Source organism: Eupeodes corollae, chromosome 1 (assembly GCF_945859685.1).
Source record: "Eupeodes corollae chromosome 1, idEupCoro1.1, whole genome shotgun sequence".
Classification (NCBI taxonomy): domain Eukaryota; kingdom Metazoa; phylum Arthropoda; class Insecta; order Diptera; family Syrphidae; genus Eupeodes; species Eupeodes corollae.
Genome location: NC_079147.1, coordinates 228,171,026 through 228,189,845, shown reverse-complemented (window position 1 = coordinate 228,189,845; position 18,820 = coordinate 228,171,026). Strand labels below are relative to the sequence as shown.

At 31.2% G+C, this 18,820-nt stretch overlaps 1 protein-coding gene across 1 annotated transcript; it reads right to left on the bottom strand.

The window, feature by feature from the left end:
* Nucleotides 1–517: 517 nt before the first annotated feature.
* LOC129953783 (carboxypeptidase D) lies at nt 518–18,331 on the bottom strand. The gene is made up of 14 exons (XM_056067241.1): nt 17,281–18,331; nt 10,631–10,866; nt 10,078–10,557; nt 9,920–10,017; nt 9,119–9,218; nt 6,723–7,039; nt 3,465–3,787; nt 2,991–3,400; nt 2,656–2,929; nt 2,225–2,448; nt 2,002–2,154; nt 1,355–1,935; nt 830–1,279; nt 518–759 (listed from the first exon to the last, which is right to left on the bottom strand). The coding sequence occupies exons 1-14, from the start codon at nt 17,713–17,715 to the stop codon at nt 638–640; spliced, it is 4,203 nt and encodes a 1,400-aa protein (XP_055923216.1). The 5' UTR covers nt 17,716–18,331; the 3' UTR covers nt 518–637.
* Nucleotides 18,332–18,820: the final 489 nt, after the last annotated feature.

Genomic DNA, 18,820 nt, shown 5'->3' with positions numbered 1-18,820 from the left:
AGAATTTTCAACAAGTCCATAACAAATATTTGCAGAACCCGATATTTCCTCAATCAAGCCTTGCCTTACGGAAATAGACACACTTTTTCAGCGATTTTAAAATCTTCCCAATATTCAACAATTTTGTTTAAGTGTTTTTCCTACTCTGACCATTTTTGTCAATCTTACTCGTGATCCCATCGAAATATGAATTGAAAGAAAGGTTTTTTCAACGATTTTTCAAAATTAAACGCAATTGAATTATAACAAATAGTTTTATTAAAAAAATAAGGGAGGTGTTTTTTTTTGTTATTAAATTAATCCCTTCCTGAGATCTCAGAAAATTCAACTGGATACAAAATAATTATTACTTATGTATATATTATAGGTATTAAAAATATCAAAACAAACATTTTTAATTAAATATTTTATGTTTTTGTTTGTAAATTAATTTAAGTTTTTGTGTTTGATTTATTTAAAAAATTGTTTAAAAAATCCCTGCAAATTCATGATATTAGGTTTTCTTTATTAATATGAAAGAAACAATAATATTTGCACGGATATTTTTTGAAATCAATATCCGGTTCATTTGAGATTTGATTTATTGTGCCTCTGGATTTTTTAAGTTTTTTTTAATTAAACTTAAAATTAATTAATGTTATGAGATATCGTTGCTGTTTTGGCCCAGCATTACCATAACTTCTGCATCACTATCTTCTTCATCTTCGCTATTAAAAACTTGTAGATCCTCGTCATAATACGGTTTTGAAGACATATTTCCTGAAACGATATAAATGGATTTAGAAAAACATATACTCGTACCTATTTTGTATGAATTTTCACAACAAACTTTTTATTGGGGAACGAAATATTTCCGTTTCACCTTGTTCGTCTTCTTCAAAAAGCTGCCTTTCCTTTTGAGGAAGAAGTGAAAAATTGTAGTACTTCTTAACCCGATGTTTTCTCGCCTGGACACATTGAACAAAAAAGGCACAAGTCACAACCATAAAAACTAAAATACATCCGGCTATAGAAACGAATATCAAACGTGGCATTCCCATTACGCGTTCATCTGTCTTCAAATAGAAAACAGTATTGCTTGTTTTTTCTTTTACTTGAAGGATTCTCGATGAAGGATAATGGCCAGAAGATTCAACATCAACTTTTAAACTACCATATGGAACGTTGTTCAGAATGTATCCTCCGTACTTGTTTGTGAAGTTAGAATATACTTTATTTTTGATTTTTGTATACACTTTAGCATTTTCAACAGGATGATTATCCATATCCAGAACGAATCCTTTAAAGTACATGTAAGTAAGGGAATATATTTGTTTTGTGTAAGAATATTCAATACCAATTTCTTGCTACTTACCAGAAATATCACCCAGCTCGCCCATGTTTATTTCACTGATCACAGCTTTACCAAAGTTAGTTTTTCCCGGAGCTAGTTCCAGTACACCCAAGTCCACAAATTGATCTTTTGTGATAGTAGAAACATGTGTATATTTAGTTTGATATCCTGCACAAATCACTTCAATATCATATTCCCCAGGAGGGAGAATAACTTTAAACTGAGCTAGGTTTTTGCTAACGTTATAGATCTCATTGTATTCATTGATTTTAACGAAGGCATTACGCAAAGGTTGACCATCACTCTTTGAGACCACACGTCCTTTTATTCCAAAATCAATTAAATGAATAAAATTCATTATTCTCTCAATGTTTTCTCTCCACACTGATGCAAGTTGTTCTTGAGAAGGCATACGACAGCACGAAATACCAAGACTAAACATTGGTACACGGTGTATTTTATAGAAAAGGTTCGTCAATCGTTGGGTATTATCTTTTTGAGATGTGCGTGAAGATGTTAAAGGACATGTTGGTCGTGAGTAAGGTATTTCTACTTTTTCGATCAGGCGAGCAAAGTTTTCCAACAGTGGTTTTTGGGGATACCTAATTTTAAATAGAATATGAGCAATAAATTGTGATTTAATATTCTTAAGAGAAAATAATTCTTACATGAGGTCATAGTTTCCGGCGCTAAAGGACAAAATTAAATCGAATTTTTCTCTATCGATCATTTCAATGAACAAATCTCTGCGTTTGTCAGATTTTGGATCAAGGATCTTTTCTGCCAATTCATTACCTACAAGAGGATCACACACAGTTTTACTGAAACAACATTGAATGGTTAAATAAAAAAAAAATGTTTTAATATTAACATTATTGTGTAGATACTTACTTATTTTGATAAATATTATTGATTTTTTCAAAATTCTCCATAATTGGTAATAAATGAATGACGCTGTTTTTGAAAATTTTAAGTATCGGTGGTTCTTGGATTCGATAGCCTTCAGATAAATGTCTGCCAAGATTAAGAATCATCTCTCTACCCATAGGCGAAGTAGTATCAAACAGAGAGCTTAATACAAGAATTTTGTATTTGGTTTCGTCTGGAGAGCCAATCTATTGAAAAAATCAATGGGCATAAAGTTTTTACAAACAAAATTTTAAAAAGGAAATGACAATTTATAGCGTTTTGACTTGTTTTTTTTTTTTTAAATTAATGCTTTTGTTCTTCAGCTTTAACAACTATGAATGGTTCAATTCGAATATATTGAGATATTAGCTCAGAATTTAGTAATCGATTTGAATTTAACAGAATTTACATACCTCACTAGTCATTTTAAGCAAATCGTAGTTGTAGTCAGTTCCAGTTTCAGCGTGTTGATAGCTTACGAAGCCAACATTTTTTCTTTCCAACTCTACCATTTGATTTCTTATTTCTTCTTTCGAATGATACTTGGTGTGAAATATATTTTCGATGATTCTATAATCATGAGCTGAAGCCCAATGCTGAGGATCATCTCGCATCAGTGCTATATCAAGTCTTAAGCCGCAAGGTCCATCATGCGGAATAATAAACTCTTCATGGTGCACTTCATAACTGTGAAAGTAAGATCCTTATATATAATCTATATATGTATAAAGTGCTTAACAAAAAGTACCCATCAGCTATAATAGTTATATTGTGTTTTCCTTGAGTGACCAACTTCCAGTAATCACCCTGTAACCCACTATATGAACTGTGCGTTGCATTATCCAGAAATATGATAGCATTTGATACGGGCGTACCGATTGAACTGCGTATATAACCATGCACTGCACATTGAACCTGTTCAATAAACTGAAGAAGTGGTTCTCGGTTTTCTTCCCAATACTTCGGTAGCTCAGATTCCATGGGAAATTTGTCACAACCTAATTCAAGGGTTAGCTCAAGCACTCCAGCACGGACATAGTTCCAGTCCTGCATTCCTCCAGTCACGCTATACCACTCGGCTCCGTTGGTTATTCCACCGGGAAACTTTTCCTTTTCGAAAAATGGACAAGGTTTTCCCAAGTGCATAGTTGAATGTGCCTAGAAAAAAATAATATCAATATTAGAAAGTTGATTTGGAAAATAAATTTTGTATTGTACCCACATTGGAATAAACCATAGCTAAATGCTTAAATAACTCATTATCATCCGTTGGATTAGGCTTTCGGCCTGTCATTGCAATCCGTAGTTTGCTCATTTGACTCCGGAAGTCATTTGAATTATCATCGAATGGAAAGTTGGCTACAAGCGATCCTCCGTGAAGATTTGCTGACAATACAAACGGTATTGAAAGTGTCCAGTTCATAACAGCCTTAACTTCAGGTTCCTGTTTCTGATTTAAAGAATCAGTTCCATACTGATCAGGGAAGTTTCTGTTTAAGTCGACATTGTTGTAATTTGCTCTGCCAACAGCGCTTATTTTATCACCTAGGAGTAGTAATTAGAAATATTATAAGAAGCATGAAGAAGTCTATAGAATATGTCTTTTAACTAGTTACGTTTAAGAAGTTTTTTTGTTCAATATGGTTTATTTATACTTAATCAGAATAAATACCTTAAATTCTTCTACATTCCCTGCGTGTAGGCTCACATTTCGTAGAAAATATTTACACTATCCAATTATCAATGTTTTTTTGTTTAATTAACTCAAACCGCGAAAAAGACTTATGATAGTTTTAAGCAGCAAATAAATTGTCCTAATAAAATCATAAATTCTAGAAACGACTTAGAGAAATTTGTCCTAATAAGATCATAAATTCTAGAACGCAGTTAGCAAATTTGTTTCTAATGAGATTATAAATTCTAGAAAGCAGTTAGCAAAATTTGTCATTCGGTGTTTCTATTGGCCGAGAACACTCAATATTCTGCGCTTTCACCCACGGAAAAAGTTTAAATATCTTTAACAATGTTTACTTTAGCTGATATTTGTTTTAACACGGTGTAAAAAATAGTGTAGATATTAGATACCTGTGTCAAATAATATCAACAACAATTTGCATTTCCAACAAAATATATTGAAAAACTGTTTTAATAGTCTGGTCCTTAAAAAGATAATTTAACCTAGTTGTATAATTTGTTCCCATCTGTAGTTAATTCAATAGTCTATTAAGCAAATTGTTTTCTTCTACAATATCCTGGTATTGAAAAATTAAATTTTGGCTTCTGCCACTTTGTTGATTTCCCAACCGATTAATCATTATAAACAAATCTAACCTAATCCAAAAACGTTTGTAGAAACGGGATAGAATTTAAAAAAAGATAGATTGATTCATTTGAATCCCAACGTTTCCAAATCGAAAATGTTCTCTGCAAAGAATCTTTACAAGAAGACTTGACAGCTACCCAACTGTTAACTACTCATATCATTTTGCTGTCCTTGAAGAAACATAATTTCAGAATTATAAGACGGTTTTTATCGTTTTGTACCTTGTCAACTCTTTTATTCTTCAAATAGACTTAGACATATCTCAGTTTCTCCATTGCCTCAAATCGCTTTCGAATAAATTCTCTGCTGTAATCTTACTGACCCAACTTTTGTTGGCTCAACAAATGTAAGGAGGGATATATCAAATTAAAATTCTCCCAGAGTAATTCTTGTCATGAAAAGGGCTTTCTCAAATTTGCCGTTCGGATTCGGCTTAAAACTGTAGGTCCATCCCTGACAACAGTACTCGCACAGAGGAATGGTTAAGAGTTGTCAGTCACTAGGCCCTAGTTCTCAATAGGACTGTTGCGCCACCCAAATTAATTTTAATTTAACAATATTTTTCATATACAAAAATAGTTTAGCTTGAAAGTCTAGTTTTGTTGAATAAATTTTTATTCAAAAACAATTTTTTACCAATTTTAGTAGTATTTTAAAATTTTTACAAATTGGATGAATGAAATTAATTTGAAAGATGTCAAGAACCGAACATCAATTTTTACCAAATTTTAGTACTATTTTTTGTAGATTTTAACGGGCTGTTGGATTTTTATAAAAAAAAAAAACTACTGAATATCGAAAACAATATTTTCTGTGGAATAAAAAAAAAAAGTTTGAAAACAATATTTTTAATTTTTGAAAAGCTATTTTAGTCACAATAAAATTTTACCAAGTTTTAGTATTGTTTTTTTGTTATTTATAAATAAATATATTTATAAATTTTTTTGTTGAAGTTTTTATTTTTGGTAAAAAAAACTGTCAATTCGATTTTTCTAAAAATTGTTCTGAATGTTGAAAACAATATTTCTTATAAGTCAAAATTAGTTAGAAGCCATACCTAATCTTAAATTTTGGAAAAGATATTTAAATCGAAAATCAATTTTTACTAACTTTTGTTAAATTTTCCTTTAAGTTTTTTATTTTTTGTAAAAAAAACTGTCAATTCGATTTTTCTAAAAAATTTTCTGAATGTTGAAAACAATATTTCTTATAAGTTGAAATTAGTTGAAAGCCATAATCTTAAATTTTTGAAAAGATATTTGAGTCGAAATTCAATTTTTACCAACTTTCGTTGCACAAAACCGTTTTGGAGTTAAAATCACTTTCTATTCGTAACATTTTCGAGGTGACAAATTTTTTTTTTAGTTTTTTTGATTCATAAAATAAAACGTTGATTGAATTTTTTTCCAAAAATATACTGATTTGGTATTACGTTACAATATAAAATATAAAATTTAATTCAAGGTTCGTAAGATATTAAGGGTTAAGCAAAATGTTCACTTTTTTGAAACTGCTTTGGTTTCTGTCTTAATATCTGTATAACTAAATTTATTTGAAGTCGATGTCTCTTCTTCTAGTTCTTGAGCTATGAACAACGAAAAAACGTCGCGAACGTCACACGCACGCACAGACATCTTTCTTAAAATCTTTTGTATCGACTTCTATATCGACTTTCGCACGCACATACATCTTTCTTAAAATCTTTTATATCGACTTTAGGGACCTTGAAACGTCGAGAAATGTTTTCAATTTTTGACAAATCGCACCCATTACAATAACTTCCTATGGGAAGTTAAAAATAATGATCGCCAAAAATGATTTATAAAAAATCTTTCAAACAACTCATAGAAGGCTCAAAACTGTTTAATAGATTTTTATAAGAATGGTAATTGATTATAATCTATTCAATTCTGCAATTTAAGACTTAATTTTGAGGTACTTTTTAGTGGTCAGAAAAGCCTTAGAGTTCAAAAATAAACATTAGGTTCTTATTTAGTTATTTAAACATAACCAAAAGATTTTGAGCTGTTCATTTTTTTTAAACTTCTTAAATAAGAATTAATGGGCCGAAGATCAAAATACGCGAAAGATCAGACCCTTTTTTGAAAAACGGTTTGACTACAACATAATATGTAATTTATCTATATAATTTCCAACCTTCTTTTGCAATTTCATAGCCATCTGGATTCATGCTGAAGAGAAAATGTAACCGAATGCCATTTATAATGTTTGTTATTCTCTCATCTCGATTATAGTGTTCACAAAGATATTTTGCAAGGTAAAGGAGCATTTCCCGTCCCACAACTTCATTTCCATGCATATTGGCCACGTATTTAAATTCTGGTATACCGGGTATATGTTGTCCTGGCTTTGAAAAAATTTCCAATACCCACAATTCACGTCCTTCAACGCTTTTGCCAATCGAGTATAATCGTGTTATTGATGGATATGCTTTACTTAAATTTCGAATGAATCTGGATTTAAACAAAAAAAAAACATGTAGGTAATTGTTATTGTATAATAGAATTTTTAAGGTTTCAAAACTACATAATCTATGTGCATTAGAATGAATCATCAAAATTAAAGTGGATTTCATTTTTAGAGTGAGTTAGAGATCAGTGAAATAATAGTTCCAGCTCTTAGAATTCATATTGAGAGTTGGCTCATCGCCGTTTTTTTTATTTTAAACGCATATTGGAATGTTTTAGCTTTGAACCTAAATTTGATAAAGACTAGTTCTTATTTTATAGCTACAAGTACAGGAAATATATTATTTTTAAACATCCTCGTGTTGTCCCAAGTTCATAAATTTACTGCAAATCTTTACATCAGTGACGCTGACCTACGTTGTGAAAAATTTATTGATTGTTCACCTTGGAAACAATTTCATGTCTAAAATATCAGCTTGTACAATTGCAATTTTAAAAATGTTCATCTAATAAATATTTATACCTGAACCTACCAAATAAATTGAATACGAATCCTTCGGATGACATTAAAGGAAATTTTTTAAATTTCTTTGAACAAAATACTTACATCTTGGTCAATTCCATACGATAACTGGTGAAACATTATAAAATGAAAAGGTTTAAAACTAAAATTTCCAATATGAAATGAAAAGCAACGACCTCTCAATATTATAAGTACTGAAATGTTAAAGGGCTTAATAGTTAATTTTACTTTAACTAAAAATCTTGTGGCATTCAAAATTAGTAATCTTTTAAATCAGTCTAAAATAGCAAACAATTTGTCTGAATAAGTTATAAAGGTATTAAAGGTATGATACGAAGGGCTTAGATATATCTACATAGAACCAAGGTTGAGGGATTGTGCGATATTATTTTATGAAATTAGTGAACATTTCTAAGTATTCTTCTTTTTAATATGTATAATGCGATTGGAATAAAAACTAGGGGTTTCTTTTTAATCCTCATCTTAATAGTTTACTAAAAAACTTCCCAAATTCACGGCCAACTCATCTTGTTTTTGTTTTGTTAAAAGATGTTGTAAAATGAGAATAGAACGATAGTTGGGATTTTAAAAAATTTAAATGTTAAAGAGCAATTGTTTTTAACTAAAAAACTATTGAATTAAAACTGAACAATTACTACTGAAAAAAAAATGTTTAATGAAAGGAAAGGGAAATGAAAATCTGTTTTTTTTACAAGTTTGAGTGAAAATAAACTCAAAAATTAAAAGAAGTCAGGCACAAATTTTCAACGGAGATTTTGCAGAGGTTCCTCCTAGAATATTTTAATGGAGACAAATCTAAGGTATAAAATAAGGTTTAGTAAAAGTAGTGTTTTTGTGGTAAGCAAGTTAAGCAAACAAATATTAATCAAGGGAAACAACAACAAAAACAATATTTTTGCAAGTTACCTTACCTTTTCATCTTAAAATAGAGTTCCGATGATTCAAAAAATACCGAAACGAAAATTGAATTTTTTGAATTTTTCGTATTTTTTACTAGACAAAAATAGAATAGACACAGTGAATCCCTTCATTTTCATGCTGTTTCAGTCGAAATTGGTTTAAAAAAAACTGACTCGATTTCAAAACGCAATGTAAACTAAACACAATTACTTTTCTATCTAAAAACTATCAGTTCCCTGACTCAAATATTCATATAATAATAATAAATAAAATAAATATTTGCAAATTGGTTACAAATTTCAAAGTATAAACAACAAATCTATAAAAACGGAACCTACTGGCTTTTCTTTCAAACAGCTTTTGGTATTCTATCTACTCTGTATTTTCCCCTCTATAATTCGATAATAAAAAATTCAATACAAAATATTTAGTGCTAGGATTCTAATAGTTCGAAAGATCATAGGAAAACTTAATACAAAATATTTCTTGCTAGCATTCTAATAGTTCGAAAGATCATAGGAAACCAAACAGCTAAGACATTCAAAAATAATTTAAAGTCAATTAGCCCTAATAATGAATTCAAGAAGCTTTTTATCAATTAAGATGAGGTTTTCTAGTGGTATTAGCTTTAAAAAAAAATGCACTTAAATAAATTTTAAAATAAAAATATATCTACGCACTTTTCCATTTGCGTATAGTTGTGATGCACGAATTTCGTAGTCGCTGAAAAACCACTTGAGATTTCATCTGATCTTTCCACTTTGACCTTTCGGAATGAGTCTGTAAAAGTATTTTCAGATGTTCGTAAATTAAAAACAAAAAAAAAAACAAAATTAAATCTATTATTAATGAAAGCAGTATCCCAGAGACCACAAATTAACCTCCACCAAATCACACACCAAATAAAAATCATTTATCAAACCATATAGAATTGATTTTTAAAGTGTATGTATTTTTTTTTTTAAACATTTTCGTAAATACATTGTGTATTATATAATTTTGTGGAAATGTTTTATTTTTATTGTTATGCTTAATACAATATTTAAATTACAAATCAATACAATCATAAATGCGTTTAAATTAGTCAAAAACCAAATTAATGAAGTGAATTAGGATGATGGTTTTAATTGCATATTATAAATTTATGTGAGATAAACATCAATAAATATTATATAACAACTATATATGTAAGCTCTACTTTTATAATTTTGACTTAAATGATGTATTATTTTATTGGCTTGGTAGATACGAAATCTTGTGTATTATTTTTTATAAATATTCTATATTAAATGGCAAAAAATGTAGGTAGGTATTTATTAAATCAAATTTAAGTAAATACACAATAATAGTAATGTGATTATGAATACATATTGAAATGGATTAAGAGTTCTCTCCATAAAATAAAACACCATTATTCATTTGCGTGCATCATTTGTAAAATTAATGTCTAAAGTAGTATGGACTATAAAAGTTGTTGATACCATCATTAAGAGAATCCGAAGGTTTTAAGTTGAAATCTAAGCGAATTGGTTCATCTTTATTTGGAATTTCAACCTTATGAATTGGACTTGCTTCATACCTGTGTACAAAGAGAAATTAAAATCTTATACTACAAATATGTTTGTTTATGTTTTATTACCCAAAAGCTAATGCTTGAACATTATAAGTTCCAGGGGTAAGGAGTCGCCAGTACTCCCCACGCTTTGTAGTGCGAATTATTTTGTCTTCGATGCCTTGAACAACGATTTTAGCATCGTTAATGGGATAACCATTTATATCTTTTACCAATCCTTTCAATCCCATTTGAGCCATTTTTAACAGACTTATAAGACTCCTCTTGTTTTTATGCCATTCATTTGGGAGTGTTGATGCCAATGGATACTTGCAACATGAAAGCTCAACTGTTAGCTCAAAACAATTGGTGAACGCATAGTTGAAGTCTTGCATACCGCCATTTAGTTCGTACCAAAAAGCACCATTTGTAACACCATTTGCAAATGTTTCATTACATTCTTTTCCTGTTCTCATTACTGGATGGTTATCTGAATATGAATGGGCAAGTGTTTTAAAAACTAAATCATCGGGCGTCAGACTTTCTTCACAACATTCGTGGTGGTTTCTGCAAAACAAAAGGTATATAGATATGTTAAACAATTTTAATAATACAACTGTGCGTGTTATTTATTACTTACACTGAATTATCATATGGATAACTAGCCACTACAGCACCTCCATGAAAGTTTGCAGACAAAACAAACGGATTGTTAATCAACCATTCAATAACAGCCGATGTTTCCGGCTGTCTTTGGGATGCCTTAAGTTGGATTGTATGTTCATCTTCTAATCGATCGGGAAAATCTCTGTTTAAATCCATTCCAGCAGCATTATGACGACCAACATAATTGCGAAGTGAGTCACAATTTCCCTCCTAGAATATATAAAATTATGATTTTACTTAAACAACATAATTTTATTAATTTAATTAAGAAAAATAAAACAAAAACTTTAGTAAAGGTAACTCTTGGAGAACCATGCGAAGCATACGGGATGGAATAGGAACTATCTAACTATCAAGTTTTTAATCTGTTTTGTCACAAATATTTTGAACCGCACAGTCTAAGAATTTTTAACGACAACTGTTTGTATATGCGGTATGCTAATATACATTACTGTGGAATATTAGAATAAATGTTGATACATTTTTTGCAGTAACCTGAAACAACCTTGAAAATATAAAATTTCCTTCTGATGAAAAAACACTTTGACGTGAATGTATATCTTCAAAGTAGAACTATAATTGAAGAAGGAGCTTATACATTGACCCCCACGACTAATCGCACACAGAAAAGAAACATTTTAACGGTGCAATTTATCTATTTAAATGTTTGGAGGGTGTAGAAATGTACCTCTGATTTATTAAATAAAAATCCTAAAGTTCATTTTGTATTAATAAAAACTTATTTAGAATTAGTAAACAAAACAATGTTGACTAAAAACTAAAACAACTCTAATATTCCGTCTCCCCACACATAATAGGACACCTGCTACTGATGCACAGTAGAGTGCTCAGTAACAGCACTTTTCATTATGATAGGCTTTAGGAAATGTTCTATTGCGATTCATGTTCAGTTTGTTTTTGTAAAGTTTTCTGCTAAACCTTAAAATGGCCCGAAAGATAAACAGACGTCAGAATGGAAAATCAGTTCGAGAAATCGTCAAAATTGTCCAACGGAGCCATTCAGCAGTTCAGGACATAATTTCACGTTTCAAAAATGAAGATAGGATCCTTAATATTAGCAGGAAAGGACAAGAGATAAAGTTGGATATGTACGAAGAAAAGCCACTTGTTTGGCAAGTGAAGGAAAATCCTTTCTTATCCTCAGAATCTCTAAAGGAGTTTTAACCGAGACCAGGAGTAAGGAAACGATCCGAAAAGAAAAAAGCAATTTATAAGTGAAAAAAAATAGAAAAGAAAGGCTTAAATTTGCTAGGGAAATTTGCTAACTAAGTATACGTCATTCTGAAATAAGGTAACATTTCTTGAATTTGTATTGTTTGTTTAAGGATTAAACATCATAAAATAGGTTTTGTTCACGGATGAAAGCCAATTTAACTTGAAAGGATCAAACGGATGAATGTTTTTATGGAGAAAAGCAAATGAAGAATTCTCTCATAAACATACACGGGCAACTGTGAAACATGGCGGTGGGTCGGTCATGGTATGGGGATGTATGTCGAGTTCTGATGTTGGAAACTTAAGACTCTGTGGAAGGTAAAATGTATGAAAAGGGCTAAGCTTGGAAAATGAGACAATTTCATCTTCTACCAGGACAACGAGCCCAAGCATACATCTTACACAGCAAGGTCGTCGTTGTTGTATAATAGTCCCAAAGTGCTTAATACACCCCTGACCTTAATGCAACTGACCATATTTGGGATGACTTGGGACGTCGAGTCGCTTAAAAGAATTTTCGAAATATTGAGGAGCTAAAAACGGCTCTTCAAGAAGAATGGACAAAAATACCCCCAGAAGTTTGTTCAAAACTGGTTTCTTCAATGCTGGAATACTAAATGCAATGTGTCCGACATGAAATTATGGAGTTGTTTTAGTTTTTAGTTTCCTTGTTTTAAATAGTGATTTAAAATATTTGTTTTTGTTTATTTAAAATAAATATGACTTCCCTTATGATAAAATATGATCTTTAATTTTAACACCCACATTCATTTTCTTAGAGAAATTGCACTGCGAACATTTTTCTTTTTTATGTCCGATTAGTCGTGGGTCACTGTATGTTTTGGATTCTTATGTTAGATTTTAGGACAAGTACCCCTTCCCCTAGATTTATTCTTCTTCTAGTTAAAATAAATAATTTTAAGTTTATTGAAGATCTTATATTTTAGTAAATTGACTCCCCTGAAAATAGACACAAACATAATTTTATTGAATTCATATGCTGAACAAACAAAACTAAAATAGTGTCGGCATTGTTTTTATTTCCAGCTAAATAAAGTAATTTTCAAACCCCCCACAATTCAGAAGTTTTGTTATTTTCAAGATCTGTTTACTTGTATTCATTTAAAAATATGACAAATTATCGATCGTAAACAAATTTAGTGTATTTTTCTGTTTAGGGAGATCTTTGTACTACCTACTTTTGCCACACGATCTACTCGTTGACTCTCTGACGTAAAAATGAAGCCAAAATCTGTACCAATAATATCACGTCGTGCAATCAATCGTCAACGAAAAATACTGTTGGCCCACATTTTTGAACCTACAAATTTACTAATTTCAGTTACGTTGTAATGTGTGAGTTAATGCTATTACGACATGCTGACTCGTTTTTGGGACAGCAATCATCGCAATGACTGTGTTCCAACATTGACCGAGTCAACGCATGTTTCTAATGTAATTCAATAGAAACGTTTAATATGGAAATTGATTTGACAGATTGTCTTATAATTTAATTTTAAAATACAGTTGAATTTTATTTGTTTACTTTTTCCATGTTTTAATAACAATTGTTATCATACAAAATCTTTCCAAATAATTTCCGGACTCTATGTATCTCGTAATGTATGTTTACCCTTGGTTAGGTTCAGACAGCATTCAACTTCATTCTTTAAACGTACATTTGCACCAAGATAACTAGTTTTGTTTTTCAAGTGTCATAAATTTCAAACTTGGATCTTTACTTCCCTAACTTCTACCATCTTTTCACCATACGAAAACTACTAAAAACATTATTGCCTACAAAACACCCCTCAAACAAACTACAAGCCCATCACGATTGGTATTTTGCATTGTAAAGGAATATTACTTACATATATATTTTCCAATTTGACAAGGAATCCTGTTACACAAAACGTTAGATGGAATTGTGCAGAAAATAAATAAATCATAAAGTAATAAAGTTCAGCTTTCAGTTGAATAAATGAACATGATCCTGTCATTTTGACATAGATAGACCTGACTCTACAGTTAAGGAGATTTTTTTAAACTAACTTTCCAGTCAAATTTCCATTTTTTTTTTCAGATACAAGAAACTTGCTTTATTTTCACGTTCCTTTTGTCGTCTGAACATGCGTATTGTTTTTTGTACCTATGTACATAAAAATAGCAGTGCTCTCCAAATAAAACAAAAAGGCCTTCAATATCAATGTTATAAAATGTTTCATTAAACTTCTAATAACAAACTAAAATATTTTATTCATAATAACAGAAAATAAGTATTATCGTTTTTTACCGTTAGTTTCGTCACAGTAGAAAACGTTTTTTAAATATATGGCTGTTCATAAATATAGCAGTGCATGACAAAGTACTGGATTAATTACGTAAGAAGTAAGAAAAACTGTAAAAAGTTATACAAAAGTATACAAATAATGTTGGCTTTCAATTAGTTCTTTTTTGCATAACCATTGTTTTTTATGACTGCTTTGCATCTACGTGGCATCGAGTTCACTAAAACCTGACACCTCTCAATTGGTATTGCGTTCCACGAATCACGCACTTCTTCCCACAATTCTTTCGAACTCTTGGGTTTTGCTTTATGAACTGCGTTCTTAACACCCCCTCACAAATTTTCGATGGGGTTAAGGTCGGAGGATTGAGCGGGCCACTCCATAACGGATAACTTCTTCTGCGCAAACCATGATTTTGACATATGCTTTGGGTCATAATCTTGTTGGTATACCCAAACCAACGGCATTTCCTCTTCAGCATAGGGTAACATAACCTCCTCGAGAATTTTCGCATACTCAGTTGCATCCCTTATACCCCCGATGGAATTAATAGGCCCGCCCCGGAGTATGAAAAACAAGCCCATATTATAATTTTTCCTACACCATCTTCTCTGTTTTTATAGTGTACCGTCGTTTGCTGCATTTTGGGTCTTCTCACATATTCTCGACGACCCCTGGATCCAAAAAGGACGACTTTGCTTATATCGCTCCACAGATAATTCCTCCATTTCTCTTTTGCCCATTCTCTATGTGCTTTGGCAAACTTTATTCTCACTGCCACATGCCTTTTCGTCAAGAATGGTACCTTGCGTGGACTTCGCTTCAAAAGACGTCTTCGTATTGTGACAGCGCTAACAGACAGTTGAAGTCCATTTCTTATTTTCCAAGAGCCTATGGTAGGGATATGTTTTGCTAGCTGAACAATTTTTCTGTCAGTTCTTTCAGTAGTAATCCTTTTTGGGACTCGCGTTTTCGGTTTATTTTGCCATTTTAAGGCGTTACTGACCATTTTTGCTGAGCAGCCTAGGATGTCTTGAATATTTTGGTAGGTTTTTCCATCCAAACGCAGTTTTCGAATTTCTTCGGTGCAAAGTCTTGACCGTCCCATTGTTTTATTTATTAATTTTGAATATCCTAGTATGTTACAAATACCTTTAAGTAGTGAAATACTTACTTATCGAAAAATAACAAAAATTGAATTTTTAACACTTTTTACTTTTAAAACCAAGAGCACTGCTATTTTTATGAACACTCTATATCCAGAGTGTTTGAAATAATGTGTGTTCACCGGGAGAAGTAGAGTATAACTTCAAGCTAAAAGTCTCCAATATGAAAACAATAGACCGTTAGATGCAAGTAACATGTTAATTTTTTTTGTAAGAATTTCCGTCATTTAAATAATTGACAATCTAATAAAATGTGACCAGCACTGCTTTTTTTATGAACACAACTGTATTACCTAATTGAAAAATATATTTGTAGTTCGGAAATAATAGCTTAAACGAAATAGGAGGGTAGATTTAATTAATTAATATTAATAATCCAGGCAACGATAAGCCTTGTGTTGTGTGTCCAAAATCCCCCCATTTGCTTATAGTCCAGACGAATTTTAACAGGATTCGAAAAAAGCGGTGCAAGGGATCAATATAGATATTAAAGACATACATATATTTGTCTTAGATGTACGAAAACTCCTTTTATAGCCCTAGTATTTTTCATGTTTGATCAGGTGGAATCAAAGTTTAGACTATAAATGCAACGTACCAATAGTTGTGGTCCTTTTTTCAAGTAATACATTTCTCTACAACAAAAAATCCTTTTATTAAAAATACAAATTCCATAATTTGTTTAAATGTCCTTGCCGTTAAGATTTGTATATTATTACACGTTAAACTAAAAACCCGTAGCGTGACGGTTAGTGCGTTGGACTGTCATGCAAGGGGTCTTGGGTTCAATCCCTGCCTGTGCCACCTAACTCTTTTCACGGGTACTAAACTAAACTAAAAACTACTCAAAAGTAATGTGCCAGGTGAATTATGAAAATAAGATTGGCTCAAATACACTTTATTTTGTCAAATCTTGTGATCTTCAAAGTTCTTGTGTGGTAGTCAACGTATTTGACATTGACGGAGAAAATTTTTAATTTTCGATGACTTTTTACTTTTACTTTGAACGTGTAATTGTAGCTTAAGGCAAATCTTTTGTTTTATAGAATTCTAAAATTTTAAATTTGTAGAGGCGACGTTCACATATTATAGGGCCGATATGAATACATATACACAATACCTATAACTTCTAAAAATGTCCAAACATAAACCGAGTATCTATCCTCTTAATATTTACTTTGCCTTAACTCTTTTTTTTTTAATTAACAATCTGATTCGAAGCTAGTTTTCTTCCTTTGAAACATCAAAAACATGTTTGTTTGTCTTTTAAAATGATATTAAAATTACAATTTTAAATGTGTGTCTATAATCAAGGACGAAAGCATCTGACAAATGAGCCTACCCACAAAGACGCAATTAAGTAGGTATTCAAAACAAAAATAGGTACTTACCTAATACATAAACCAAACAAGTTAATTAAGGCAACTAATAGAACCTTATTATAAAAAAGTACCTATACTTGAAAAAAACCTAGTCATTTTAATATTGGCTCTATTTAGTTAAAAAGTTGAATTTTTTCTTAACCGATCTGGAGAATGGACTAAGTCTTATCATAAAATATAGGAAAGCCTACCTCAGTAATTTAATTTTAGAAATTAGTTCCAAGGCAAAGCGTTCATTCGTGCAAGTCTAATTAAAAGAATTTAACACAAGTCGAGCCATACCACTTCATATGACAAGAGAAATCATTATTTGCACCTAGTGCGGGGTGAAATGAAAAACTGACACTATATGACTTTTTCCAAGTAGGTGGGTTCATTAAAGCATCTAGACGGTACCTACACAAAAAAAAAAAACATATTGGAACGAACGGAAAAAGAAAAAGAGCCACAAGTTCAATATGCATAGAACTGAATTAGCTACTATGTACACAATTGTAAAGAGAACAAATTTTAGAACGATAGAAATACATCGAGATATTATATTGTTATTACCTGTGATCTGGCGAATCCATCTGGATTCATTGTAGGCATTATATAAATGTCAGTAGTATTGATCAGCTTGGAGATTTCTTCATTTTTTTCGTAATTATGAAGCAAGTATTGAGCCAGATAAATAAGGACTTCCCTACTCACTGCCTCGTCACCATGCATATTCCCGATGTATTTTACCATTGGTGTAAGCAAATTGCGATGGCGTACATTTTTTCCTATTTGTATAACCATTAAGTTCCTTCCCTCTAAGGAATGTCCAATGCTATGAACTTTGGCATATTCCGGAAAGGTCTTCTGAAGCTTCAGGAAAGTATCCTCCAGGTTTTCTTGGGTGTGATAGAATGGATTTTCAATGAATTGTTCGTCATTTTTAATAACATATGATTGGGTACTAAGCACTAGTAGAGCAATTTTATACAATATAGCCCATATCATGTTTATCACAAGAGAAACACTTGACTTTGGTGGTTATGGAGTTAACTTATTATGTTTTGTTCACAATATGTTCTAACATTTATATATATTTTTTAATTGAACTTTCACACTCTCTTTGAAGAAATTTTGTACAAAATAAATGAAATGCCTAAGACCAGAGACTACACCAAGGGAAAGCACAAATCAATATACACTACACCGCAACCATATAAACATTATCATACTCATTCAATTATAGAGAATCGTATGAATCTGTCAGAGCTCAGAGCGGAGTCAGAGCCTCAGAGCTCAGAGATAACCTTTTGAAAGTTCGAACAAAAGACGGCGACGCGGCAAGAAATGTTCTCTGAAAACAGTTGCATTTACGTATGTACGTCGTCGTATGAATGTTTATTGAGATTTTACTTAAGATAACTTCATAATTATTTTCCGACTTGGTCTTGTACTGGCTTTGCTTTTAAGAATTCAATCTTGTCTGGGAAATGGAAAAGAGATTGGCAAATCGATTATAAATTAAGAGCAACTAGTCGACGACGTTATAATAAATAAGTACCCAGACCAGACAACAAGAAAACAATAAACATCTTGAAATCCTGAAAATAGTTTCCCCACCCAGTCAGGTTTTGACGTTTATAATGGAGAGGGGAAACTCTCATCTCACCATTCGTTAAAAAGCCCGATAGGAAACTGCATCATCTGCCAACACCTACACCAGTGTTGTGTTCTTTTTTTTAACCATTTTCAACTATTGTTCCATTTCAAAATAAAAATGTTCAAGTGTCATTGTTAAAAATTGTTGGGATTTGTTAGAATAAATGTAAAAATTGAAAGAAAAATTGAAGTTGCTCTTAACTTATTGAAAAACCTTGTTTTGAGAACTTTAATTAAAATCATAGTGACCAAAAATAGAAAATTTCTTGAATAAAATTGTTAGTTTTTTTCAACAAAAAAGATAAACAGCAAAAATTTAACGAAATGAGTTGACGAAAAAACATTAGTTTATTGCAATCAATTCATTTTTATGATGAATTGCGTTTAAATGGATTGTTTTCTCCCAAAACAAACAATAAGTGGCTTATTTGTAAGTAAATCATTTACTTTATTA